The following is a 27,553-nucleotide window of genomic DNA, read 5'->3' as shown; positions in this document are numbered from 1 at the left end:
TTAAGCCATAGAAGAATATTTATTGACATGGGAAAATGTTAACAATATACTTCTATATGAAATATGCCAAATAGAAAACAGTATATACAGTTTAGTACCATTTTTATGGAAAGAAAAATAGCCATATATACAAAATCATGCATAGGAAAAAAATAGAAGGACGTACATACCAAATGTTAACGATAGTTATCTCTAGACAGTGGAATTACAGGTGACTATGCAATTTCTGCAATAAATTTTACCTGCCTTCGAACAGTATCTGCTTCATGCTATTCTTTCTTGGTTGTGATTAGTTTGATATAATGTCTCTTCAAATAGGTATCTATCAAATGTTTCATGATATATACCTCCAAATAATACTGCTATTCCCATATATTTCATGATATATACCTCCAAATCATACTGCTATTCCCATTACTTGCTACTTTGTAAGATTTTAAATAGACAAAATTTTAAATAGACAAAATTTTAAATAGACAAAAATTTTAAATAGACAAAATTTTAAATAGACAAATTTTAAATAGACAAATTTTAAATAGACAAAAAGATACTATAACTAGTTAGGGGTCCATAATGAAGAGTGTAAAATAACTCACGTTCCAGAACTGGAGACTTTTGGGTCTCTCCTTTTTACTATCTGACTTCGGGCAAAGGATATTAGGGTTTTTTAGTCTGGAAAATGTGGTTAATAAAAGAAAGAAGCAAAAATATTTTTTTAATAAGGGAAAATGGGATCAGAGATAAAAACGTTTTCTATAAAGACCTAAATAAATGTTGGATAAAACAGCTAAAAGGGAATTCAAATTTAGTGTTGCAGAAAAATTAACTCACATTCATTTTTCTGTAGCAGCAATTCTTACTGTTTTATATCTTCTTTCACAGGTTTTGACATGCCAAAATTGTGAAGTTATTTTAATGTTAATTAATGGTCTTTAAGGTCTTTAATTATTTTAACAGTTAATACATAAAACATACTTAATATTTTCATGGACTCTGAGGTAAGTGTTTTAAATAAATATAGGTTACAACAATTAAACACACTTACAACCAATACAGATTTTACTTCTCAAAATCCATCCTAGTGTAAAGCTGTTTACTAGATTCTTATTAAAAATACCAAGTTAGGATGTTAGATCTCTTAAAGGTCAAACATCAGAGAATAGAAAAAAATCTGTGTCCACTCTTCTCTGATGTCTTCCATGTTCCAGCACCATCCCAAATTGCTTCCTTATTTCTGTTCCCTCTCTTTGGAAGGGAATCTCAAGTAAATCTGTTACCAATTAATAATTTTTAATAATTGTTTGCAATCATTATCTAAAAGGGAACAGTTAATGACTTATATCTCATGGATAAATTTATTGTCTAGATGCCTAGAGGTAAACTGCACAACTTGCAGATGAAAGAAGGAACTTTTATAAAGCACTGATGAAAGGAAGATGGAAAAAAAGAGGGATTTTCTGTTTTTCCAATCAAAGATTTGCTCCTTCTCTCCACAAAGTCATGGAGTTGAGAAAGATAGCTGGAGGACTGTGGATGGGAAATGTGCATCACATTTACAGAACTACACAACACACTCTCACCTTACACCAGTGGTGTTCTGCCACCTCTACCCCATTCCATAAATGTTCCGTTAACCATAGCACAGCTTCTGGCATAGTTCTAATTTCTCAATGAAGATCACAAGAAAGTACTTCCAGGTTGTTAAAAGAAACCAGAATATTACACCAACACATTTCGGCGGTGGGAGGAGACTACAGGCACACCATATTTATTGCTTAACAGTACAAGAATTAAACAAAAAAAGTAGAGACTAGAAAATCACTTTTTGAAATTTCACAATCACCAATTTGCGACAGAAACTGAGGCATAATGCTTATGCTAATGAATCTGTTAGATGAATTATCACTTCAGCACATAACTGCAGATGGATACTCCTGGATTTTCACTTAATCCATCACTCCATGAGCACTATAAAATGAAAGGTGACATACTTATGAACTAAAATCACAAGAAGAAACTCTCTAAGATCAATCTTCAATGAGCCCCTATTTCAATAAGCCATACGGAGCAGTAAAAAGCAGTAAAAGGTGATATTCATTTAACAAAACGAGAATCCCAATGACAAGAAATCAGGTATTTATATTCCTCTAGAGACACTTCTTCCCCACCTAACAAAGGCACTTGACATGTAATGAAATGCACAGTTAATTCAGGTACTGCCCTGGGCAACTGTTACCTTCCTAAAATTATATGAAGTGGTGATTAACTTCAAATTAATCCTTCTGAATCAGCCTGAAACACTCAAGAAAATATCACAAGTTCTCTATTTTTGGCAGATGATACAGCCAAAGAAGAAAAGATAATATTGGTGTCCCCAATGAGTTGGCTGACTTGAATAGTCCAGGATTCTCTCTCTGCACAACATATTCCTTGATGACTGTGGGATTTGTATATGATTACAGGCAAATTAACCTTTCATACAGTTTCAGGTATTAATGTTCACTCCTCTTCTTGTCTTTTCTTACTTTTTTGTTCTTTCCCAAAGTCTTAGATGATTCCTCCTGAAAAAGACATAAATCAATGTAGTATCTTCCTACATTTATATGAAGGTACTAGCTTAGGACTTTTAAATCTAGTAATATAGAATATGTATAATAGTGAAAGTATAATTACTTCCATATGTACCATCTTTCTGTTTTACAGGGCTCTTTCATTTATAGTCTATTTTAATATTTCTGAAACAATCAAGGATAATCAAAGAAAATACTCATTTATCTCAGTTATCTAACAGATTTATGTTTGAGTAATTTCAACATTATTTATACGCTTATTTTTTTAATTATTTTTTTGTGTGCGTGTATTTTTTTTTTTTTTGGCCACACCGTGCGGCCTGTGGGATATTACTTCCCTCACCAGGGATTGAACCCATGCCTCCTGCGGTGGAAGTGCAAAGTCCTAACCACTGGACAGCCAGGGAGTTCCTCTCAATACTATTTAATCCATTGTTAATTTTCCAAAGTTTAAATAAAAGAGATATGAACATATCTGAAATACGAGACAAAAAACCTCGAAGTATAAAGGAAGAAGGCATCTAAAGGCATGCCAGGGGAAAGGGGATACACTATGACACTAACAGAGAATGTTAGAATTTTATAGCTGTTTAAAGACTATCCAGTTCACTGTAGCATTAGCTATAACTTCTATGGGTCTCAATTTTAGGGAGTGGAAACTAACTGGTCTTTAAGGTTTTTATAAAACTCCATGAATCTACAAAATTAAGGTTTGAAGAGATGAAGTGATCCTCCCAAGGTCACACAACTGGTCAATCACACTGTTCTGACTAAAACCTAAGCTTCCAGTTTCCTAGTCCAAAGGTTTTTCTAATGCACCTCACTCGTTCTGCTTCACTCTTAATTTTCGTTTTCCTTTTTCTTTTTAAATTTCACAGGCAGTGGTGAGAAACTCTCTAGATATAATATCAGTAACCACTTACTGGTGAACTTGTGTAGTTCTTCTCCACTAGAATGTTTCTGGCACAGTTGTTGATATGTTTGAAGCGATCTGGTCCTAGCAAAATCCCTCCATACCAGCGTGATACCACCACCATGACATTTCTCACATTCAAAATCTGTTATTTTCAGAAGCATAATTACATACAAATATAGACAGGTACAGATGTGAGTTTTAAAGAAAAATGAAAAAACCCATACATAAAATTGCACATAAAATTTCCCCGACTTTAATGGCAGAACCATGAGCAAGCAGAGTGCGATTTATAACAATTCAGGGGACAGAATGTTAGAATGAGAAGGGAATTTGGAAAACAAACACTGTGCTCCACAGTGTCCTTGAATTGCAAACTTGGGGACCACCAGGCAGAGTGAAGGGGAGATCATGCAGTGGGATTCCAGTTCTTGGTGACTTCAACCAGAATAGCTTAGCTTAGGCAGTTTTTTACCCCTAGGTCGAACAGCAACACAAAACCTGCTTCTGAACAAAACAGCTAGAGAGAACTGGGGCTGCATGAGTAATCACTAGTGCCTACCAGTAAGGTCTTCCTCAGTTTGACATTTGTCAAATGCTGCCCTTAACGTGAAGCCCACCAGTCTACAGGCCTGAACCCCACAGAGTTCCTATCAAGGAAAGGGCCTGGTTAGAAAACAAACCTCCACATACAATAGCAGAAGAAACTATAGCAACTACCTTAGGAAAAAAACAATCCATTCTTAAAATTAATGAACAATCAATGATCACCAGACAGATGAAGAAAATCCAGCAGCATGAAAGAGAAAGGACAAGATAAACAAACTAAAATGGACTAGGAAAAATTTAAGGAAGAAAACATCTAAAAAAAGAAACTCTAATTAGTATACCCAGAAAAATTTTAGAAGATATTGTATCCATAAAAGCAGAACAGCACACTATGAAAAGGGAAAAACAGAGAAGAAGAAAGAACTCTTGAAAATTAAATACATGGTTGCTAAAAAAATTTTAATTTGATAGAAATTTTGGAAGATGGTCAAGAAAATGTCTTAGAACATAATAAGGCAATGAGATGGACAACTTAATAAAAAAAGAAACATTCTGGATCTACCCAGAAGTCCAATATCCAACTAACAGGAGTTCTGCAAAGACAGAACAGAGAAAATAGAGGAGAGGAAATTGTCATGAAACAAAAAGGATGTTTTTCCAGAGCTGAAGATAATCTTCTATTGTCTACGACTGAAAGAGCTTGAAAGCACAGCACTCGTTATTAACCTCTTGCTTTCTGCCCCACATCCAGTGGTTAAAATTATCTCTCTATCGATGTTCAAAAACTAACTACTAATAAAACCAAATTATCTCATGTTATATAGGCTAACTGATTTACTTATTCCTAAATGGAATTTAGGAATGAATTTTGTTGAGAAATTTTATGGTTCACAGAACAGAATTAACAGGGTTTAACTCACACTTACCTCCATGAGGTGGAGAAGACGCCCCCCAGCTGCTGTTTCCCCGTCATCCTCACAGTCCTGTAAGAAGGTCTGTTTATCCTCACAATATATTCTAGAAATACACGTGACAGTGTTACACTTTAAAACCTTGAAATATTGTATTCAATAATAAAAGTTACTCCTTCATATTTGTTGCCATCAATTTATTTCCAAAATCAGCATTACTTGTTTTAAAAAAATCTTTCTTGAACTATAAATTAGCTATATTTTCACTGACGATTTCCTATCCAGTATGCTTCACTTTTTATATTCTGGAAAGCTAGGAATCAAGGGTACCTCCTTTAAATCAGAAATGCTATAATTATGGGAAGGTGAATTTACACATCTGACACTTCCTCCACTTCATTTAATCTTGAAGCTGAGATTATAGAGAATAATCACTAAAAAACGTTTACTGAGAATAAACTGTATATAAGCATTATAGGCACATAATAGGCGCTATGAAATGGTATAAAAGAAATAAGTGGTGTACTCCTGTCATCAAAGAGCCTAAACTCCAGTGAAAGAGAAAAAAAGTATAAAAAGATGGAGGTGATAAAACCAACATTAAGTTAATATTTTATACTTTCCTAACATCTTATTCTAGCTGCCAAGCATTTATCTATCTTCCCCATTCTAAGAATTATAAGATTTATTTTTCTCTGTAATTTCCCCCTGGATAGTTATCAATATCAGAGATAAATCATGGTATTTTTACCCATTTCAATTATCTAGAAAGTTAGCACGGGCTACATTGCAGATGAGTAAGCTTGGCAAATAAGTGTGAGTTATAAAAAGAAAACAGTGCCAGTTAAGGTATGCCATCTAGTGCATTTTTTAGGCCCTTACAAATGGTACCATCTAGGACTAGGCAAATATAGCAAAGATATCTTTCCAGTTACGGTGATAAAAAGCCAAATATTACCTTATCTATACTCCTAAGTCAATTATATTAATTTTATTATAGCAATCCTATTCATTCATTCATCTTCCCATCTACTCATTCATTCACTCAGTATATATTTACTGCCCACCTACTATGACCAAGCTCTACTATTATTTAGAGTTGGCCTCATTTGAAGAAAAGAAAGTTAGTACTATTAAACAAAATTTTATATGGCAAATTTAAGGCAAAAAGGATTCCGGGGTTGACTTTATAGAACAAATGAAGAAATCTGACTATATAAATCAGTACTGTTAGGTTTAAAAAAAAAGGAAATACCATGGACATTTTCACTAACCCTTTCCTCACATGCCAGGAAGATAATGATGCAGCATCCGATAGCTGTGTGTACGAGTAGCCTGAAGAGTGCCCCATAACTCCAAAGCAGGAACACAGCCCCAGAACCAGGAAGTAACCTTAAAAGGACCCTAAGCATTCAAAATACACAACACAAAGTCCATGTACCAAATAAAGGTTATTTCTTTAACTCCCAGTGGAGTCCTTCAAGCCTCCACTTTATGCCTTTTTATTGTTATCTGACATACAATTCTGACAAGCTAAGCTCCTTCATTCCCAAGCATCAATTATATAAGGGGGTGAGTTGGAGGGGCTGCTACATGCAGTCATGCTGACATCTGTAAGAAGTGACAGCTGATCACCCATTAATAAGCAAAAATACTCAAGTACTTAAAAAAACAAAAATCTGGGGCCTGAAATAGAGTATCCGGCACATTATTTAACTTTTTGATAACTTAAGATCAGTATCATGTCCAGCAACTGTTGAAGGTGCAGCCAATGTGGCCATGTAGGAATAAGATAGAGATAAATGAAATTAGATTCTCAAATTCAGCTCTACCACTTAACGACTATGTGATCTTGAAAAAGTTAACCTTTTTACAGTGGCACAGTTGCTGAAATAATTAGATTTAACTTATGTAAAGCACATGACACAGAGTAGGCCCTCAACAAACACGTGGGACGAATGAATAGTACCTATCAATACTTTTACAGCACATTCTAATCACTGAGACCAAGCACAGTCTAATCCCTCATTTTTATACTGATGACCCTAACTCACTAAGGAAAACCCAAAATTCTGTGTAGTGATACTCTAATAATAAATAGTTTTTTGGGTAAGATTGGGCACTTAAAGGGATGTGACTTAGTAATATTAAAAACTCACCTATCCAAAGTGATAAATATTTTTGAGATTTTTGAGTTTTAGATAGCCTAGATTTTACAAATAGTCTGAATCACATTTTAAATTTGCACCAAATTCCTATGTCTACATTCTGATTTATTTTAGTCCTAAACTATGTTCTGTAAGTCTGTACTAATCTGCATATTTAAAAAATATACCCTTCATCTCTTTACTAACAAATCAGCAGATTTCTATAAAACCTTCGTACTCAAAACTAAAAGACATGTAGTGAAAGAAGCAGTCTTAATTCACTGAATAAATTGGTTTAAAAGAAAAACGTTAGAAAAAATTTGGCAGTATGTATCAAGAGTTTCAAAAATGTTCATACTTTTTGATAATTCTACTTCTAGGAATCTATTCCTTTTTCCTTTTTGATTATACTTCTGTTTCATTTCAAAAAACAGTATGAAACAACCAGAAGCTATCCTGAGGAAATAATGCAAAAAGTACACAAAGATGTTCACGGGACTATTCTTTATAATACTTAGAAAAAATGAAAAACTAAAACAAAAAGGAAATGGTTAAATAAATTGTGGTATGGAGCCTCAAACAAATATTATACAGCCATTAAAATAATGTTTATAAAGCAATTATAACAACATGGAAAAATGCTTTTGTTACACTAAGGAAAAATTTTGATATTAGAATAAAGCATTGAAAAGAATAAAAAAGAAAATATTTCACAATATCAGTTGCACTTAATGGCAGAAAATGGTTAACTTTTCCTCTGATTTTTTTTCTGCCATTTCCAAATATTCCACACATGATTATTACTTTTACAGTGGAAAAAAACCACATAATAGTTGTTGCTTTTTTAAATCATGCATCAGTTTTCCCCATTTTTTTTTTTAATATTTATTTATTTGGTTGCACTGGGTTTTACTTGTGGTAGGCAGGCTCCTTAGTTGCGGCTCGCTGGCTTGTTAGTTGTGGCATGTGAACTCCCAATTGAGGCATGCATGTGGGATCTAGTTCCCTGAGCAGGGATTGAACCCAGGCCCCCTGCATTGGGAGCGCAGAGTCTTAACCACTGCGCCACCAGGGAAGTCCCTTCCCCCAATTTTTACAAAGCACATTCCTAAAATTGTGATGATCACTTACCGGTATGCATAGATGTTGTGGGTGGCACTAGCAATTTTCTTATTCTCATACAATTTGGCAAGAACCATTTTCACCTTAAAAACAGCAGTAATGTAAATAAACTAATGTATACTTTTTATTTGCTCTGTAAATAAATGCTAAAAAAAACCCTTAAAGCATATTGATATACTATTGTAGTGAAATTAACAAGAGTTATTTAAAGACTCAACTACATTCTGAAAAAGCCATTTCCAAAGTTTTCTCCTCATTTTAGGGGCAAAAACTGGTTCTCTAATTGGTACAAAAATGATAGACCTGGTATTTTTGACCACCAGTTATCAACAAATATCTGAGCAGTAACCATGTCCAAGGTACTTGTACATAAGAAAATTTCCCCATACTGTATAGAGAAATTTAAACGAAAATATAAGAATTTCTAGAAATGAGCTCTGAAAACTTACCAAAGTGACAGGTACAGAATAATGGTATGTTCTAAATGTTATAAAACCAAAACTCTCTCTGGGAGTCAAATAAGGTTCATAGAGGAGGTAACAAGAGCCAGGTCTTGAAAGATAAGTGACAGTTCTGCATCAAAATGTAAGAGTGGGGTGGGGCAAGAAGAAGCCATTCCACTTAGAGGAAACAGCACGTACAAACATACCAGATTTAGTAAGCAGAAATAAACGATGCTTAGTTAAATTGGAACTTCAGATAAACCACAAATTTTTAAATTATAAGTATGGCCTATGCAATAATGTTTATCTGAAATTCCAATTTTAGCTAGCTATTTTGTATTTTATCTGTCAACCTTAGCAGGGACATAAAAGAGAAAGATTCAGGAAGTGACCAATAGTTTTATGTAGCTCTACCTCAGAGTATGAATGAAATGATAGAAGATGTATCAGAATGATTAAAGTAGGGTCTTATCACAAAGGGCCTTGTATAATGTGTTTAGATTTTTTCCTTGTAGCCAATGGAAATCAGCAAAGATTACTGGGTATGTGGGGGAGGAGTGACACGTGGTCAGATCTTTTAGAAAGGTAGTTGGCAAGGGGCACAGAAGAAATACTGGAGGTAAGGAAGACCAAGCTGGAGATACAGAGACCAATTTGGATCAGAAATTGTGCAATCTTGTGCTTCTCAGACTCCCAGATTCCTGATTAATAAAGTAGACACTGACCTCTCAGATTTATTTCAGCTCTCACAAATTATGATCCTGTAAGTCTAAGTGACTATAATCAGAAATGGAAAAAGGATCCAGTATGGAGAGATTCAGAATGGAATGTCTAAGGAGGACCCTGGCAACAAGATTATGAGCAATGGCCAAGGGCAAAATAGGGTTCCTGAGAGAAAAGCCCAGAAGCTTGCACCAAAATCTGTTATTTTGACCACAAATCAATGAAGGAAAGAACTTCCTCTTCCAGAGACTAAAAGAGAGTGAAAAGGCAGCCTGGTGCAAAAAACTGTATTCCTATAGTTCAGGGCTTTAGAAGAATTTGGAGAGACCAAAGGGAAGAGACCAATGCTTAAAACCTATGCTAAGCTAGTTAGACTTTTCTGGTTAATTTAACTTTATAGGTGTACTGAAATTGTCTCTTACATTAATAAAGTTTAGGCTAGATTATAGCAGCAAGGAAGAAGAAAATGATTCTGCTGAAAAGAGACTGAGAAAGACAAAGACCTAGGAATACTATTTTTGACTGAAGATTTTCCCATATAATATCCTTTGGTGGATATCAGGCCACCTAAAATCAGGAAGCAGAAAGGAAAAGGAATTCAGGTTGGGAAGATTGGGCTCAACCACTCTGTCCACTGTCCCCTTACTTGGGCAACAATAGAACAGGCTAGGTTTTATAGAACTCCCACATGATAAGACAAATAATTTTTCAACAAGCTATTGATATTAAGCATCATAATTTTCTACACCACCACAATGGGTTTTTCTTCTTTGAAAATCCATTGGAGAGTTAAGCCCTAATCAGAGTCTGGCTACAATTTTGAAAGCAGTGATAAACAAAAACAAATGTTCTATGATTCCCAATAATTTGGAGGTAGAAAATTAGCAAATAATTTTTATCTTGCATGAAAATTAAATGTAATAGTATAAACAAAGATATTATTGCAAAACCATTTGCTTGAATTACTTTGGTAAAACAACATCAAAGTGAACTGGACACAGTAAGTTTACCTGTTTGGGACAAACTACTGGAGCCAAGTGTGCCTGAAAAGTACTTCTTCGGTCTGTGATAGGAATGCCATGATCAATCGGAGGTAATTCTTCTATTTCTATAAATTTAAAGAATTATATTACTTTTATTTTTTAAATTCTTACATTCAAATACTGAAAAATTGGCAATGGTATAGTGGGGGGAGTTGGGAGAGAGATGTAAATTATATGGCAAATCAACTCAAATAACAAATACTTGTTGTCTATTAAAATTAAATTATAATTTTAAGTAAAAAGTTTCCTAATATATTGTACATTAAGATAAAACTACTTGACTTATAAATGATTTTCACCTGCTAAGGTCACCCAGTGGTAATGGTACGTTGGGACTCAAATCCTGGAGTTGTTTCAGTTGTATAAGTTGATATAACATCTAATTTTTAAGAGTACAAAGAGGTCCTGAGACCAAAAAGATTGACAGCTGCTAATATGGAGTATTTATTCATTTTACTGCTGATGGACCTCTGGGTTGGGAAATCTATGACTTTATTTTGTATAGCTGTAATATAATGTCTTCTGCTAATAAAACTGTTCCTACTTCATAGGATTGAATTAAATGTATCAATAGTACACCAAATTGGTATTCCATCGAGTACTGTGATTTCCAGTTATTCTGGAAACCATTAATTTTACCCTTAACTTAGATGAGAAACTTACCAACCATCCTAGCTGCTGCACCTGCCTCATTTAGGATGAAAAGTTATTCAGAAAAAAAGAATTTAATTTTTTTCTATTTCTATTCACTGATCTGTTGAATCTTACCAAGTCAGTTTGCTTTATAAGTGATGAAACACTTCAAGTAACATGTGTAAAAATATTTCTGGAGCACTTTAAATAACTTGCCAAAAATCACTGCACTGGTTTGTGGCAGGACATGGCGAGAAGCCAGGTTTACGCAGGATGTTCTTCCTTCCCCCAGTAGTGTTCTCTTCTTGAACAGACTGTGACCGCTGCACTAGTACACTACTAAGGTCAATAGGAACTGGATGCGATTTATTATGACTACCATTTTCACTCTTTTTCTTTTAATAGTGGATCTTCTTTCCCAAAAGACATCCTATGCCAAATCTGCAAATATGTGTATGAATAAAATGGGAACTACTTAGAGTGAAACAAGAGCAGGTATACTGGGTGTTCTTCCCCACTCATTCACAGCTTCTTTGTCCCCTTCCACTAATACTGAGACACTATACAAGAACTTTAAATTTTCATTTACTGTTTAAAAGCTACTGTATAATGGCATAGGGAACTCCCTACCTTCAAAGAGAATGAACATTCCCTCTGGTCTATCTTGTTTTTGTAAGAGACTTGAGGAAACTGACTGTATCATTCAAAATTTTAAAATACTAAAATGGAACATACTTTCTGATAGAAATATAGAGCTGATTTATCACATCAACCTATCCATAAGCTGAATACTACTTTATCATGGAACAAATTTGCTTAAGCAAAAACTAAAATCCTAAAGGCATTTCACTAGCTTTAATTCAGTGGTTGTACCTTCAATTATTGTATTTATATTTGTGAGCAAAGACTAAAATTTAACTCTGAGCTATCAGTAGACAGCTAAGGATTTCAAAGTAAAAATATAAAAGCAGGATGTGAACTGAAAATATTAACACAGCTTTTCTTAGTTTCAGTTTCTCTCACCACTAATTCAAAACTCCAGATAAATAGCAAAAAAAAAGAAAAAAGTAAATTTCTATTTTTTTCCTCACCATTCTGATAGACCTAGCAAACACCAAAATGGCCAGGAGACAGGAAAAAAAATAACCCAATTCTCTACAAATTAATAAGAATTTCCTAAAATGTGAGTTTACTAAATTTCTATACCATTCCAAATGGTATAGAAATTCCATTCATAATGCTACCATTCCGCTTTCCTCAAAATAAACTAATAACATTATACCTGTTTGATTTTCACTGACATCAAAATCCAATGCTTTAACTGGATTTTCTGGTTGACATGCTAAAATGAGATCATCTTCACATTCAATATCTTCCTCTTCAGTTTTCTTCTTTACGTCTGGGCCTATGTGGATATGAGACATGATGAGTGATCATAGACAGTAAGAAATTACACTTAAAAAACCATTAGTCTTGGTCTCTAGACACCAGTCTTCAACAGAAGGAACCAGGGCTCCTACAAGAAGTGGTTGACTTCAGGGTTGGGACAAGGAAAATACAAGATGATCCTGGAATATCTTGTGATTCCAGAGTAAAGAAATGTTCAAAAAACAATGGAAGCTTATAAAAAGAACACAGGAGCCTACCTGAGAGCTCTCCTAAAGGCCAAACCTGGTACAATTTGAGCAACAAAATAATGACAGTATGGAATTTTAACTCACGAAATAAAATAATATGAGTTCATACTAATGTAAGTAATCAAATAAATGTGGAAAAGAGACATCTTGTTCTCAGAATTCCAATTAATCACAGCAAGAAGGAAATGAAAGTCACCATATTGTTACAACACCATATTGTTTACAAATACTGTTGATAAGATACACTAATGGATACTAAAATCAGTAGGTTAAAGTTTAAGGAGGAATAGGGTATTAGCATAGCCTCAAAGTATCTCCCCCAAGATACTTATCAACTACAAAGGGAAAGACAGTAACTGGTAATTTTATATGTCAACCTGGCTAGGCCATGGTACACAGATATTTGGTCAAACACTATTCTAGATGTTTCTGTAAAGGTATTTCTTGGATGGAATTCACATTCAAATCAGTTGACTTTGGATAAAGCAGATTGCCCTCCATAATGCAAGTGAGACTCCAGTTAAGATCTTAAAAGAAAAAGGACTGACCTCCCCAGAGGAGGAGGGAATTCTGCCAACATACAGCCTTCAGACTTGAGTTGCAGTATCATTCCTTCCCTAGGTCTCCAGGCTGTCAGCCTACCTTGCAGAGTTTGGACTTGCTAGCGTCCATAACCTCATGAGCCAATTCCTTAAAATCAATCAATCTCTCTCTCTCCCCGCCTCCCTCCCTCCTTCTCCCCCCACCCAACCATTCCTTCCCTCCTCCTCTCTCTTTATAACACACACACACACACACACACACACACATCTTATTGGCCTGTTTCTCTGGAGAATGCTTGATTAATACCGTAACTTTACAGTGGAAACATTTGGCAGATACCACCTTAACCAAGGATCAAGGTAAATATCACCATTAATAAAGCATATTGATATCATTAGCTCCTTGATATAATACACTGTGAAGGATACAATATCATTTCTGTGATATTCTTGCCAAAATGCCTAATCTTACTCCAATCGTGAGAAAACAATGGACAAATTCAAATTGAGGGACATTCCACAAAATAGTGTCAGGTCATGAAAGGTCAAAAAAGTGAAGGAAAGACCGGGGAACTATTTATAGACTAAAAGGGAGCAAGGAGAAATAACAACTAAATGCAACCAAGAATCCTAGACAGAATTCTAGAACAGCAGAAAGAACATTAGTGGAAAACTTAGTGAAATCTGAATAAGCTCTTTAGTTTAGTTAATATTATACCAATGTTTGCTTTCTGTTCTTTATAATTATAATATGCTTATGTAAGATGTTACTAGGGAAAGCAGGGTGAGGGATATAACAGAGCTATTTCTACTCTTTTTGCAACTTTTCTGTAAGTCTAAAATTAGTTCAGAATTTTTTAAAAGTATAAATAGTATACAATTACTTCAAGATTTAATATTTCTGGTGTTTTCTTGCTGGCACAGTGGTTAAAAATCCACCTGCCAGGGCTTCCCTGGTGGCTCAGTGGTTGAGAGACCGCCTGCCGATGCAGGGGACACAGGTTCGTGCCCCGGTCCCGGAGGATCCCACATGCCGCGGAGCAGCTAGGCCCGTGAGCCATGGCCGCTGGGCCTGCGCGTCCGGGGCCTGTGCTCCGCAACGGGAGAGGCCGCAACAGTGAGAGGCCTGTGTACCACCAAAAAAAAAAAAAAAAAAAAAAATCCACCTGCCAATGCAGGAGACACAGGTTCGAGCCCTGGTCCGGGAAGATCCCACATGCTGTGGAGCAACTAAGCCTGTACGCCACAACTACTGAGCCTGCGCTCTAGAGCCCGCAAGCCACAACTACTGAGTCCTCATGCCTAGAGTCCATGCTCCGCAACAAGAGAAGCCACCACAACGAGAAGCCTGTGCACCACAAGAAAGAGCAGCCCCCACTCGCCGCAATTAGAGAAAGCCCATGCACGGCAACGAAGACCCAATGCGGCCAAAAATAAATAAATAAAATTTTTAAAAATTTTATATTTCTATAGTAGAAAAAATGAAATAGTAAAGAATAAATATGTACTGAAGATTAATAGTAAAATAAAAATAAATTACTTGTCAAGTGGGTACCCTGGAGAAGAAAATTCTCATGAGATATCCTGATCACTAGCTTATACCCTTATTCATTTTTCAGAATTATTAAACCTTCCATTTTAATATGAAGTCTAGAAAATTTCTAATTAAAAACTTCTAAACAAATTTTTTTCAAATTATGAATTATACAACCTAAATCAATAACTCGAAAATTTTTAGTGTGGCTAAACTAAATTATAGATAGAGGTGGGAAAGGGAAAATACCATTTTAAGATCAATAATTAAAAAAATTTCCTAATAGTTCAGTGATTCCAAGCTTTTTGGAGTCCTAAATTTTTGCTTATTATCCCACATTTTTGCAATTATCCCACACTCTAGAATGGTGGATTGGCAAAACTCAATTTTTGTTTTGAGGTTTCAAAACCCTTCTCAGATGCCCTGAAATGCTGCAAAAATCAGAACATGAATCATAAAAAGTCAAGGAAAATACTTCAAAAAAATATTGTCCCAAGATCAGAATATCTTCAGACCATTTATATCTTTGATTTTAATGGAAACAGTAAAAACATTTGCTTCTATAGAGAAACAGTAAAATGCTCTGAAAAAATATATATTTCTATCAACTTTAAATCTATACTGATTTTGGTAAGGGAATCCTTAATAATTGGTTCCATGTAAATAACCTTCTAAAAATTAGTAAATAGACGATTGGGTTTTGTTTTTTTTTTTAATCCCCCTTCTCCCCAAATTGAAAATAATTCTATCAGTGATAATAATAAAACTCTATTTGGAAATAAAATGAGGCTTAGTAATTTTCCTCTCTAAAGGGCTATTGTAGTAACTGGAACAAAGACTAGCAAAGTAAATAGAAAACATAAGAAATTTCTATGTTGTTGTATATTATGATTCAATAAAACTATAATTAATAGAGCAAAATATCAATTTTCAATTTTCAAATGTCCTGAAATTATATAGTGGTGATGGTTACATAACTTTGGAATAAACTAAAAACCACTGAATTATACATTTTAAAGAGTGAATAATCATGGTATGTGAATTCTATCTCAATTAAAGAATCAACTTTCAAAGTCAATTTTTATATCTTAAATACTGGTCAGTGTGTTTCCCAAAGTTCTTTTTCTATAAACACTACACTCATGTGAAGCTACTATCTAACTTATATAGTCCAATAATTCATGAAGAATGTTACATGGTTCATATTACCATAACAATAGTCAAAGAAAGCAAAGTTGTTTTGGTTTTTTTTTTGCGGTACGCGGGCCTCTCACTGTTGTGGCCTCTCCTGTTGCAGAGCACAGGCTCTGGACTCGCAGGCTCAGCGGCCATGGCTCACGGGCCCAGCTGCTCTGCGGCATGCGGGATCTTCCCGGACCAGGGCACGAACCCGTGTCCCCTGCATCAGCAGGTGGACTCTCAACCACGGCGCCACCAGGGAAGCCCCAAGAAAGCAAAGATTTTCGACCCAAGTTCTTTAACCATAAAATTCTATTTCTATAAGAGTTTATAGTAATATGAAACCAAGCAGTCTAAAGCTTATAGAAAGAAATAACCATATTTACATGAGTAAAGAACTTTCCAGAGAAACATATTTTATCATATAATAACATAAAACAGCATACAGATCTTCATTAAAAGTTTCAATGAAAATATCTAGATGAAAATTTAATTACTGTAAATTAAAAGAGCAAACCTACCTGGTTCTGTCATCTGAGATTTTTGTATTAGGACATCTCTTATTTTCTCCACCCACAGGTAAAGAATACTTTCACCAATATTCTGTCTAAACAAAATTCAGGGGGAAAAGGTGTTATTAAAAATTTCCTTCTCAGTGGCATGGACATATATACACTACCAAATGTAAAACAGATAGCTAGTGGGAAGCAGCCGCATAGCACAGGGAGATCAGCTCGGTGCTTTGTGACCACCTAGAGGGGTGGGATAGGGAGCGTGGGAGGGAGACTCAAGAGGGAGGGGATATGGGGATATATGTATATGTATAGCTGATTCACTTTGTTATAAAGCAGAAATTAACACACCATTGTAAAGCAATTATACTCCAATAAAGATGTTAAAAAAATTTCCTTCTCAAATTCAAGAAAATATAGACATATTTACAATCTAAGAAATTATATGCAATCTAGCTGTGCCTTTTTTTGGAGCAGGGTTGCTGTGCCGTGCAGCTTGTGGGATCTTAGTTCCCCGACCAGGGACTGAACCCAGGCCCTTGCAGTGAAAGAGCTGAGTCTTAACCACTGGACCACCAGGGAATTCCCTAGCCATGCCTTTTAAAGAGGAATTTATAAAAACATGCAATTTACTAACATTTGTGGATGAGTATTTAATACATCAACATTAAAAATTCCAACTGGCTCCCAAATTAAAATTAACATTGCTCACTTAAAATAAGTAGAAGAGTTGCAACCAAAGAGGGGAAAGAAAATTTCTGAACTTGAACTGGATGAATTAAGATAGATAGAAATATGATTTAGTTTCTGTCAGCGAATATAATTGTAGTATTGATGCCCAGTCATTGCTTGCTTTTCTAAACTTTTTGAACAATTTCAAACCACTTTTTTTATGTACTTATTTCAACAAATAAGAATACAAAGCATTTGAGAAACTCCCTCAGAAAGCCAATTTACAAGACTTAAAAGACAATCAATGGAAAACTTCATATTCTTATTTTGTTTTGGACAAAATATTCTATTGCCCAAATTGATTCATTTTGGTTCCAAATAGCTGTCTGGCTGCCTCAGATAATTAAATCCATCTCAAAGGCTCACTGAGAAAAAGAACATGTCATAGTTCATGTCCATAGCATTATGTTAAATGATGGCAACAGCAATAAAATAAAGGCCCAAGTGTCTACTCTTAGGAGATGACACTAATTTTAGATAAGTTTTAATAAGTGTGTTTAAAGAAATCATCATACTACTTCATAACACCTTACCTCCTTCCTCTAACAGTTGCTCTTGAAACCATCATCTTTTTATCATCACTCATCAGCACCCAAAGGAAAATTTCAAAGCAAGCATACAGAAGAAAACAACACTGTTTTCAAATAATTCTGTATCCTCAAACCCTCCATCTCACGCGTAACTCCTGAGTACTAAAACAATCCTCCGTGTACTTTGGCAACCTGTCTTATTTAGAGAGAGCAAAAGTCAGTTGGAAAGGTTTTAAAAAACTGAGAATGTTGGTTGAGTTTCTTTTAAACAATTCCTATCCCCATCCTCTCTTCTCAATAAAAGATTGAGAGGTATACAGACAGAGAAAGGTAAAATGTACTGAGTATATACTAAGCCCAAAGTACATTATATGTATCAACACATTTAATGCTCATAATTGTCTAATAGAGTAGGTTTTATTTCCCCATTGTACAGATGAGAAAGCAGACCTAGAAAGATCAATTAACTTGTCTAAGACAATAAGCAGTAAGAAGTCCAGAGCCAGAAAGTGAATGTAGACTTACTCCAAAGCTCAGGTCGCCCACTGTGTTTTGCTCTCCTATCAAGCAGCTGTGTCCTTAGGCAAGTAAGACACTTGAACTCTGAGTCTCAGTTTCCTCACCTATAAAACAGATTTACAGCATCTTGCCTTACTTTACAAAAGTAGTCTCTTTTCAAGTGGACCTATCTTAATTCACTCAACAGATCTTTAAGGGCCTTGCCTATACACCAAGTACTACGTGCAGCCCTGGGGGTATGGTAGTGAATGAGAAAATGGGGTCCCCTGTCTCAGTGTTTACAGTTATTATCCTTACAAATGTATGGTTTTATATGTAATTCTCTCCATCCCCTAATCTCATTCTATTTAATTCATCACATCATCATCACCAAAAGTAGTAGCACTAATATCCAGTGTATATTGAACACCTACTATATAAGACGTAGAAAATGCTTTGTTACTTCACTTAATCCTCATTCATAACCACCCTTTGAGACAGGAAAATCATCCCTCTGTGAATATATATATATTCACATTCAGATTTGTTGTTATTGTTGTTAGGGGACTATTGGGGGCAGGGGACGATGGAAAATACCTTGGAAGAATTTTCACAATTAATAGGGAATTTTTCCTAATAATAAAGAAATAAAACCTTAACTCCAAATTTCCTCTCCTCTGGCCCATGGCTTCCTGCAGAACAATATACAACAGCACTCTGCCCATAATCAATTATTAAATGCTTCCTTCTTCCCTAGTATTTAACTAGACTTCCTGAAATCCATTTTAAGGAACTTCTAGTGGATGTGAAACGTTTCCTAAAGAAAATGAAAATTAAATTATTTGTTCCCTTGGACCCCCAAATTTATCACTGATGGTGGTTTGGGTGTTTTTATTGTTGTTGTTATTACTGCTGTATTTGTGTTTTCTCTCATGACAATAGTTTGTTCATATCTTTTTGATTCAAGTATAGTTGATTGTTCATATCTTTTAACTACAGACTAGGATTTGGTGGTTTTCAAACTTTTACCTTCGCTGTAATGAAATCTCTCACAGAAACAGACAGAAGCTGTAGTCTTCCCTCCTATGCCCTTCTTCCCCTCACCCAATGGTCCTTGAGGAAGTCAGCTGAATCCTAAAAACTGGTACAAAATCTGAGAACTACTCATTATAGGGTGAGATGCTAAGCTTTTATTTATGAAATTAAGTTATGGTAAAGTAGCTGAATATAAAAAGCCTAGAACAAAATTTGTTTCAAACTGAATAAAAGATCAACTTGGATTAAAAACTGATATTTTAGTTGAGATATGCTGCGATTAAATACACTTACATAACTATTATCCAATTCAGAATGATCCAAACAGAAGGCAAGTTACTTATGACTCTTGTTTTACTTGTGGCTCTAACTTTTGTATCTTTAATCTTCCAATATTTATATTTGTTGACTTAAGGGTAAAGCTATTCACTACAATGTACTACTAAGTTGTGTGACCTAGACAAATCACTTGATCTGAGTTTCCATCATCTCATTTTCAAAATGACAAAACTGGATGAGATGATTCTTCTAACAAGAACAACAAAATTGAAAGCTGCTATTATATAGTGCTAAAATACATTACATGGATTATGTCACTTAATCCTTACAATGATATTATTCTTTTATCCTCATTTTACAGACGAGAAAGAGGTCACACTATTTCAAAAACTGACTCCAGAAGCCTGACAAAGACAGCCTTAACATCAGCTTGACTAAACTTCAGACAGGCTGAGCTTCCTGACTCTAGGTCCTGACCTCTCTTCCTTTGCTCCTTTGGAATTATGGACATCTTTTTAGAAGTTCTGTCAGTGTTAGAACCTAGGAGTGTCTTTCTCAAGGACCTGGGAGCCATTCTTTTGAAATGTAGTCATCAAGGAAGACAGTGCCCTATCTCCCAGTCTCTGTTGGCTGGTAGGGGCCTAACTCCTGATGAGCCACAATTTGCAAACACAGATAGCCTAATCACAGAGAAACACACTTGAAAACTCAGGAAGAAACTTAATGTGCTGGACACTCTCACTGATCAACCTCCCCCCAGCATCCCCCAGTCCTTTTCTACAGCTCATCCCAGCCCTTAAAAACCATACTGCCTTTTGTTTCAGGAAGTTGAGTTCAGACTGAGTTCTGCCTCTCTCCCCTGTTGCAATAGTCTTGAAGAAAGTTTTCCTCTCCTGTTTAATTTGGTCCGGTGCACTTTCTGCTTTGACAAGCCTCACTCTCCAAGTTCCAAATCTAAGACTTCATGATACATCAGAATGTGGAGAGCTGTGGGAAATTAATCATTTCCTTGGATTTAAATTAAATAGTGTTGAAATGGACTATCATAAATTCAAATTTAAAAAAATTTTAATCCTTTTCATTTTCTCTTAACACCAATTAGTATAATGTTCAAAGTATCTTTAAATCTGTTATTTACCTTTTGTTTTATTAAACTATTTTCATATATTCAAAATATCCGTATGTAAAATGTTTAAACAAAAATAAGGTATGATAAGCAAATGAGTCTACGTCTACACAATCACCAAATCCTAGCTTATGTGCCTAAGTGCTTCTTTAACTGACCGTTCTTCTCCCTTGCATTCTTGTTGCCTTCATAAAGGTTTCCACTATCTCCCTCCTAGCTACTGACTGCTTTTCCTACGGTGTCCCTCACTTCAAACTCTTCACAGCCCACCCTCCACACTGCCACACAAATCTCATTACATCACTCCCCTGCCTAAAATGCCTACAGCCTATAAGATAATGCCCAAACTCCTTACCAGCTTACAGGTTCTTTTTTCTTACACCTACCTCAATTTCTATCCCCGGCATGTTGAACTATCTGCTGAACTCTGAAGATGCCAGGTTGCTTCGCACCTACATGATTTTGCTCATGCAGTTCCTTCTATCAGTGAAAATCTCTCCCCCTCTGATCACCTGCCAAACACCACACCCAAAGGTCGCCTTCAAAATGGAACCCTCCTTTACAACCTCACCACATGCCCAGAGACCTCTAAAAACAATAGCACTTGGTCCAAACCTCTCAGTGACTGTCACTATATTGTGTTGGTACACAATTAATCTATATTAATTTTTAAATTCCAAACTCGTAACAGAGTGTGAGCATATAGGAGATACTCATAAAATATTTACTGGAAAGACTTAGTTTTCAGACTTTGTCCCTCCTCACGTAAGAAAAAACATAGTTCATCTTCTTATCTAGGCAAAAATAAAATTTAGCATTCAAAATGATGCCAAATAAATATGAAAATCTCGGTAATGTTACAATATTTAGAACATAATGAAACTATAAACATTAAGAACTATATCCATACATTTAAAATGTTTAATTTTCAATGACTAATAGTGTTTTTCACTTGTTGCCCCCTGCTGGGATTTTATGGGAAAATATGATTAAAAGTTGTCACACAAAACTTTTAAAAACTGAATGTATATTTCTATTTAGACCACATGTGTGAAAATACTACTATTGGACTGGGGTTATTTTCAAGTGTTTTTAATAAACAAGACAGTATGAACCATATCCTATCTTTAGAACAAACTCCTTTGTTATTTCTGATCCTTCCTAATTCTCTAGTAGCTCAAGTGAACTACTTAGGGAGAACAGCAAGTTGTGTCCTTATAGGAGGGTATCTCTTAATAAAGGGGGGCACTTTGGGGGCAGAAAAAAGGCAGATGGGAAGCCATTTCAGAGTGCATGACATTGTGCATAGATAGGAGAAAAATCTAACTGATGAATATGATTAACAGGATGGAAGCCAAGTGTTGGAAGATTTTTCAAGAAGAGAAAGTGTTCAACACCACCAAAAGTTACAGAGGTCAAGTAAGATAAGAACTGAAAAATGACTGTAAGATGTATAATTACGACATCACTGGTGAGCAAATTTGCAGTATATTTATCTTATTCTACTTTATGGGGGAGATAAATTGGTAAATAGGCATAAATAAAAGATTACAGAAAGAAGTTTGTTGGGGGCACAAAAGTTGGAGTGGCCAGTAAGGTCAGGGACAGGTATCAGAAAACATTTCATTGAGAAAACATGTAATATTTATATGCTGAGGATGATGGAATCACTAAATGGGGGCTTCTCCCATTGATATGTCCAGTTCTTGGTTACTTCCAGAGTCAAGTGTAAACCTAGGAACTCAAGGAAGACCACACTTCCTCTAGGAAGGAACAAATAGAATCAAGTCCATGAAGACTTAGCATTTTTAAATTAAGTATTCTGTGAGGAAAAGAAACCTGGTCTAGATCCCACAGATACAAAGGGGGTTCTCTCACTGTGCCAAATGGGGTAGCCACCTACAACATGTAAGACGATCCTTACCAGTTCCTGGATTACAGTAAAACTGATGTTCCAGAACATTAATTGTATTAATGTAATTAATTTACATTTGTATTAATGTAATTAAATTAATGTATCTCATTAAAATTAACCCAAATCACAGAAATATCTTCTCTGGACTACTTCACTAGCCTCCTGATATCCCACATCTGTTCTTGCTCCCTTCCAATCAGTTCTCACCCAGAAACAGAATGGTGTTTTCAAAATGAAAATCTTATCATGGCATCACACCACTTAAAACTCTTCTCTGCTTCCCAAAGGCCTTAGGATAAAGACAAAAATCCTCAACATGGCCTACAGGATTCTCCATAATTTCCCCTGCCTACCTTATTACTAGGTCATTTTCCCACCATGTTCCCTTCTCTCCTCCCCTCTCTTTTCCCACTTAATACCACCATTACGTTGTATCTTGACATGTGCCAAACTCATTGACAGAGAGCCTTTGCACATGCTGTGGCCCTTCACTGGAGTTATCTTCACTTACGTTACTCAGCTCTTAAGTCAAACAAGCCATCCCTGACCTCCTAGACTAGGTCAGGACTTCTTTCAAACTCAATTAGTACTGTATATTAATATCTTTCTTTTACAGAACTTATCACAGCTGCAGTGTGACATTCATTTTTACAGTGTTATGAGTAATATCTCCCTTACCTGCAAATCTTTCTTTTACAGAACTTATCACAGCTGCAGTGTGACATTCATTTTTACAATGTTATGAGTAATATCTCCCCTACCTGCAAATTCTAAATGAAAACAGGGACCATTTCTGTTTTTGCTAATTATGCGTATCCAGGATCTAGTACAATGCCTGCCATATAGCATTTGTTGAATGAATGAAAGAGTGAAAAATACGGTATATCAATAGACTCTCTGTCTTATGGCCTAATACAAGAACATTACCATTAAAAATATATAGTAGTTTAATGAATAATTATGCTTAGGATTCTGCTGTTACCAGTTTCATTCAACATAGCCTATGAAAATAGCAAAATAAGAGCAGTATCTCTGAATTTACTTTCACAAGCTGGCTAAGTGTCTTCATAGCTATTAGTTCTAAATAATAGTGTATTTTTGTTTCTAAGCAGAATTCGTATCAAATGTATCTATAAAATTACATTATACAACCAATCTTTCAAGGATTTTTCAAGTATATTCTTTTTGTTAATGGAAAAGCAGCTTAACAAAAAGTTTAGAAAAGGCCCTAACATATCATGATTCCAACAAAGGCCCACAATAGAGTCACTCATAGAATTTTTTTTAATCGTCCATCACTTACATATATATTTCCTCAAGGCTATTCGATAAATCTGCACGTTCTTGCCCTTGAAGCCAAGGAGCACTAAGATTAAATACAACAAAATAAAGAAGATTATTCAAAGATTGTGTTTATATCTCAAAGAAAAAAACTGATTAATCACAAACTGGTTTTATTTAACTTTAAAAATTTTTCTATTTTCATCAAAATGTTATGTTATGTTGTATAAATCGATACAGTTCCAAAATGCTTTCATTGGCATTAATTCATTTATTCCTCCCCCAAAACCATGATGAAGCCAACACCATTATTATTCAATTAAAATATGGCTTAAAAAACAGGGGAGTTCATAGGATATCATCAATCTGCCCTAGTTTACCTAAGTGGCAGAGGAGGTTCCAGAATCTAAATTTCCAGATTCGCAGTATTTGCCACACTATCAGGACTTCCCAATTTTTTCTAACTGGTGTCTCAAAAACAACTCTAACAAATAAGTCAGTTGCCACATGACTGTAAAAGAAATAATCAACTTTTTCTGAAAAGGGCACAGATGTTTACAAGCATTCTATAATATCTTTCATTGTCAATAAAAATGAAAAATTACAGAACCATGAGTAATAGCAAATTTTACCGCTATGGTTTTAAAACACTCATACAAAAGACAATCCGACTGGAAGGTAAAAATTTTAGTAATTGAGATTTAATGCAATTCTGTCTGCACAGGTTTACACAGCTTAGTAGGTCAAGCAGGCAAGCTGGATCAAAGGTTACTTGCAATCAACACGTCATGACTCATTAAGACTGCGCTTGGGCTGCTGAGATGGCTCCTCCACAACAAGGGCAGGACAAGCACCACAAGCACCATGGGTGATTCCCGGAAGGCAGGCCGTCTTACACAGAGGCATGTCAAAGAACTGGCGAGGCCAGCAGAACCAGGTTAGGAGCAACTCTATAGGCCAAGGTTTCTAGATTGCTAGGTTGTCTAGAGAGGAAGATTTCCCCCCGTCTCTAAAGACAATTCTGTAGCTATTTTACCCACTATGGATCCTCTGATTCTCTTTTATACTAAGTGGCAAACTTCAAAGTGTTTTTACATAATTTAATTTTTAAGTTTAAATGCTCTACATCAAGTCCAAAAGGTGTTTTTAATTTCTATATACATTTTGATAAGGTAGTCTATATAAACACAATGTACAGTACAGAGAAACAATCTTTGAAAAGTATAATCTTTTTATAAAAAAATATAAATATAGAAATATTGCTTACTTCAGTTGATAAATAGGTGGCGCTGTACCTGGGTATTCATTCGGTAGCATCACCTACAAAGCAGTTTAAAAACAAATCTGCTTATACTTCATCACGGCTCAAAAATAACAACATTCATAAAGCCAGTCATTGGACAGATTTCTAACTTGCCAAACTATGAAACAAAACCATTGTTTTGTTAAATTTCAGGAGAGAATTCCCACCTCATATTTATGCTTCTGCCTTAAATATGTTGTTAAGATGATGCCAGTCTTTTAAGAAGGAGATCATTATTTGCAGAGAAAGTATAAAAGCAATGAAAATTAGAAAATAAGTGGGGAGGACAAAGACAAAAGGAAAAGAAAAACTGAAATAGGGGCATTATACCCCAACCCCAAATGAAAGAGCGGCATTATAACATGTTCCAGATATTTTTCTGAAGAAATTAAAAAAAAAAAATCCTACCAGACACTATTAAATACATTAAATAGCAAACACTTAATAGAGAACCATGCACATTTCTTTTCAAATCAGTATTACTATAAAAACAAACACTGACAAAAACTCAATTTGGCATCTTTTATGTTGGAAGTATAGGCAGTCATCAAAGAATAAGCATTAAAATAGAAAGCCATAGCTGATGTTTTCATTTAGCCTAACCACAACTGATTCCCAACTAACAAAGAAATGAGTATCTACTCTATGAACCATCTAAATAACTAACCTATTCTTCCTCTTAAATGTTAGTCATCTTCCGAGGTTTAGACTCTCTTCTATTAAACGTACTGGATAGTGAAAGGAAGTGAAACCCAAGTCTGCCAATGGTACATTAAGAACACTTAAATAAATAAAATAATTGGGAGAGAAAAGATTGAGACCATCTATGAAAGCATTACTTGAGAGTGATCTGAGATTTAATTACCCATACGTTTAGATCATCAGTCGTTAACAAAAGCCAACAACAAAAAGACTATTCAGAACAAGTCACACAAGAATAATCATTAGAGGAATACAATAGCAGTCAATCATACAAGAGTCAACACTGTAACTGGAAAATGGCTGTAGAGAAGGGCAAAAATACCTGCAAGCAAAGGGTCCATTTGGGGTCATCTATATCGTCGCTAATTCTAATACAAAATATTTTGGCACAGTCATCAATGACACACCATTCCTCGCCATATATAGCTGCCATTGCTTCAATTTCCTCATTCTGAAAGAGGTTGATGGGGGGAAAAAAGTCAAAGAATGCACCGACCCTAAAAACCTGAGTTTTCCTTATTGCTTTATAAGGTATTTATATTTAACATCACCAGCTTGGACGAAGGATCCCTGAATGAACGATACCAAACGTTCTCAGCAGCCGGTCACCATGTTCTACTCTCTGGGTACCAGACACAATTGCAATGACTGGCACCAGCCTTGCTACTACATCACTGTGCTTTTGACCACTACTGAGCCAAAATATACATGCACTCCCATATCCTGCAGTGAGATTTACAAGTGAAAGGATAAACATAACTCCTCTGCTCCACCTTCTCCTTTTAACAGGCAACCCCACGCCCCCACTTCCTGGTGGCACTGTTACTTATTATATTCGCCCTGTATTACTACTGGCTATCTCCTTCGTTGTTTCTGTTTTGAATTTGGGCACGAGGCTGGGCGGTTGTTGGGGTTTTTGGTCATCAAACCCTCGAAACATTTCAGAAATTACTCTTTTGGTTTCGGCTTAAAGAAGAGTAAAACCGGACCTAAAGGTAAAAATGGGAAGCAAAGTATACATTCAACTTTGTATCGTCTCATTTTGTCCTCATAGCGCATTCGGAAAAGCTTTAAGAGTGCCCACGTGAGCCACGCGCTGGGGAAAGCTCAACGCCAAGAGGAGGAAGGTTCACTGATTCCAGGATCTGTGTTATTATTGCCCGTTTTGCGAAAGCAGAAACGGATCTTAAGTGACCTGTCCAAGGTGACCCGGCGGGGACAGGGCGGGGAGTAGAACCCGGGTCTCTGCCTCCGGCCGGGAGCTGCTCAATCGCGTGCTGATGGTTGACGATGACAGCGCCCAAGGCAGGCCCAGGGCGCCGACGCCCGTAAGCGGCCGGCCCGAGAGCGATCGGCTGAGATCAAGCGCCGGGGCAATGGGAGGCGGCGGAGCGAACGGCGCGGCCTCCGGCGCGGGCGGTGCGGGCGAGACCGGGGGCGGCCCCGGACAGAGGCCCCTCGGCCGAGGAGGCCCGGAACGGTGAGGCGAGGCCGAGCCGACCCTAAAGGTCGGCTCCCCGCCGGGGCCTCACCTGCCTCTGGTCGCTCCCTGTGTCCCCCTCAGCCATGTGGCCCCGGGAGCGGCCGAGCGGCCACCGCCTGCCTAGGTCCGGAGAGCGGGGTCGGGCCGCTGCGACTGTGAACCGAGCGCGGCCAGCAGCGCTGCCCGCAGCGCGGGCCGACCCGGAACCGCA

General features: G+C 36.2%; 1 protein-coding gene across 8 annotated transcripts; it reads right to left on the bottom strand.

The window, feature by feature from the left end:
• IMPACT (impact RWD domain protein) lies at nt 1–27,553 on the bottom strand. Of its 8 annotated transcripts, XM_027127635.1 has the most exons (13): nt 27,392–27,551; nt 26,182–26,310; nt 25,122–25,174; nt 23,877–23,939; nt 16,468–16,553; nt 12,337–12,459; nt 10,389–10,486; nt 8,222–8,295; nt 6,218–6,347; nt 4,959–5,015; nt 3,494–3,628; nt 2,526–2,561; nt 1–1,968 (listed from the first exon to the last, which is right to left on the bottom strand). In XM_027127635.1, the coding sequence occupies exons 1-13, from the start codon at nt 27,425–27,427 to the stop codon at nt 1,903–1,905; spliced, it is 1,086 nt and encodes a 361-aa protein (XP_026983436.1). In that variant the 5' UTR covers nt 27,428–27,551; the 3' UTR covers nt 1–1,902. The 8 variants fall into 8 exon arrangements, 7 of the variants coding, with proteins under 7 accessions (XP_026983436.1, XP_026983437.1, XP_026983438.1 ...); XM_027127636.1 differs by lacking the exon at nt 6,218–6,347 and having other exon boundaries at nt 4,959–5,049; nt 27,392–27,546; XM_027127637.1 differs by lacking the exon at nt 6,218–6,347 and having other exon boundaries at nt 1–2,561; nt 4,959–5,049; nt 27,392–27,543.

The sequence above is a fragment of the Aethalodelphis obliquidens genome, unplaced genomic scaffold (assembly GCF_003676395.1).
Source record: "Aethalodelphis obliquidens isolate GAN/ISIS:26980383/991018 unplaced genomic scaffold, ASM367639v1 scaffold32, whole genome shotgun sequence".
NCBI classification, from domain to species: Eukaryota; Metazoa; Chordata; class Mammalia; order Artiodactyla; family Delphinidae; genus Aethalodelphis; species Aethalodelphis obliquidens.
The sequence above is the reverse complement of the archived record's forward strand: the minus strand, read 5'-3'. Positions and strand labels throughout refer to the sequence as shown.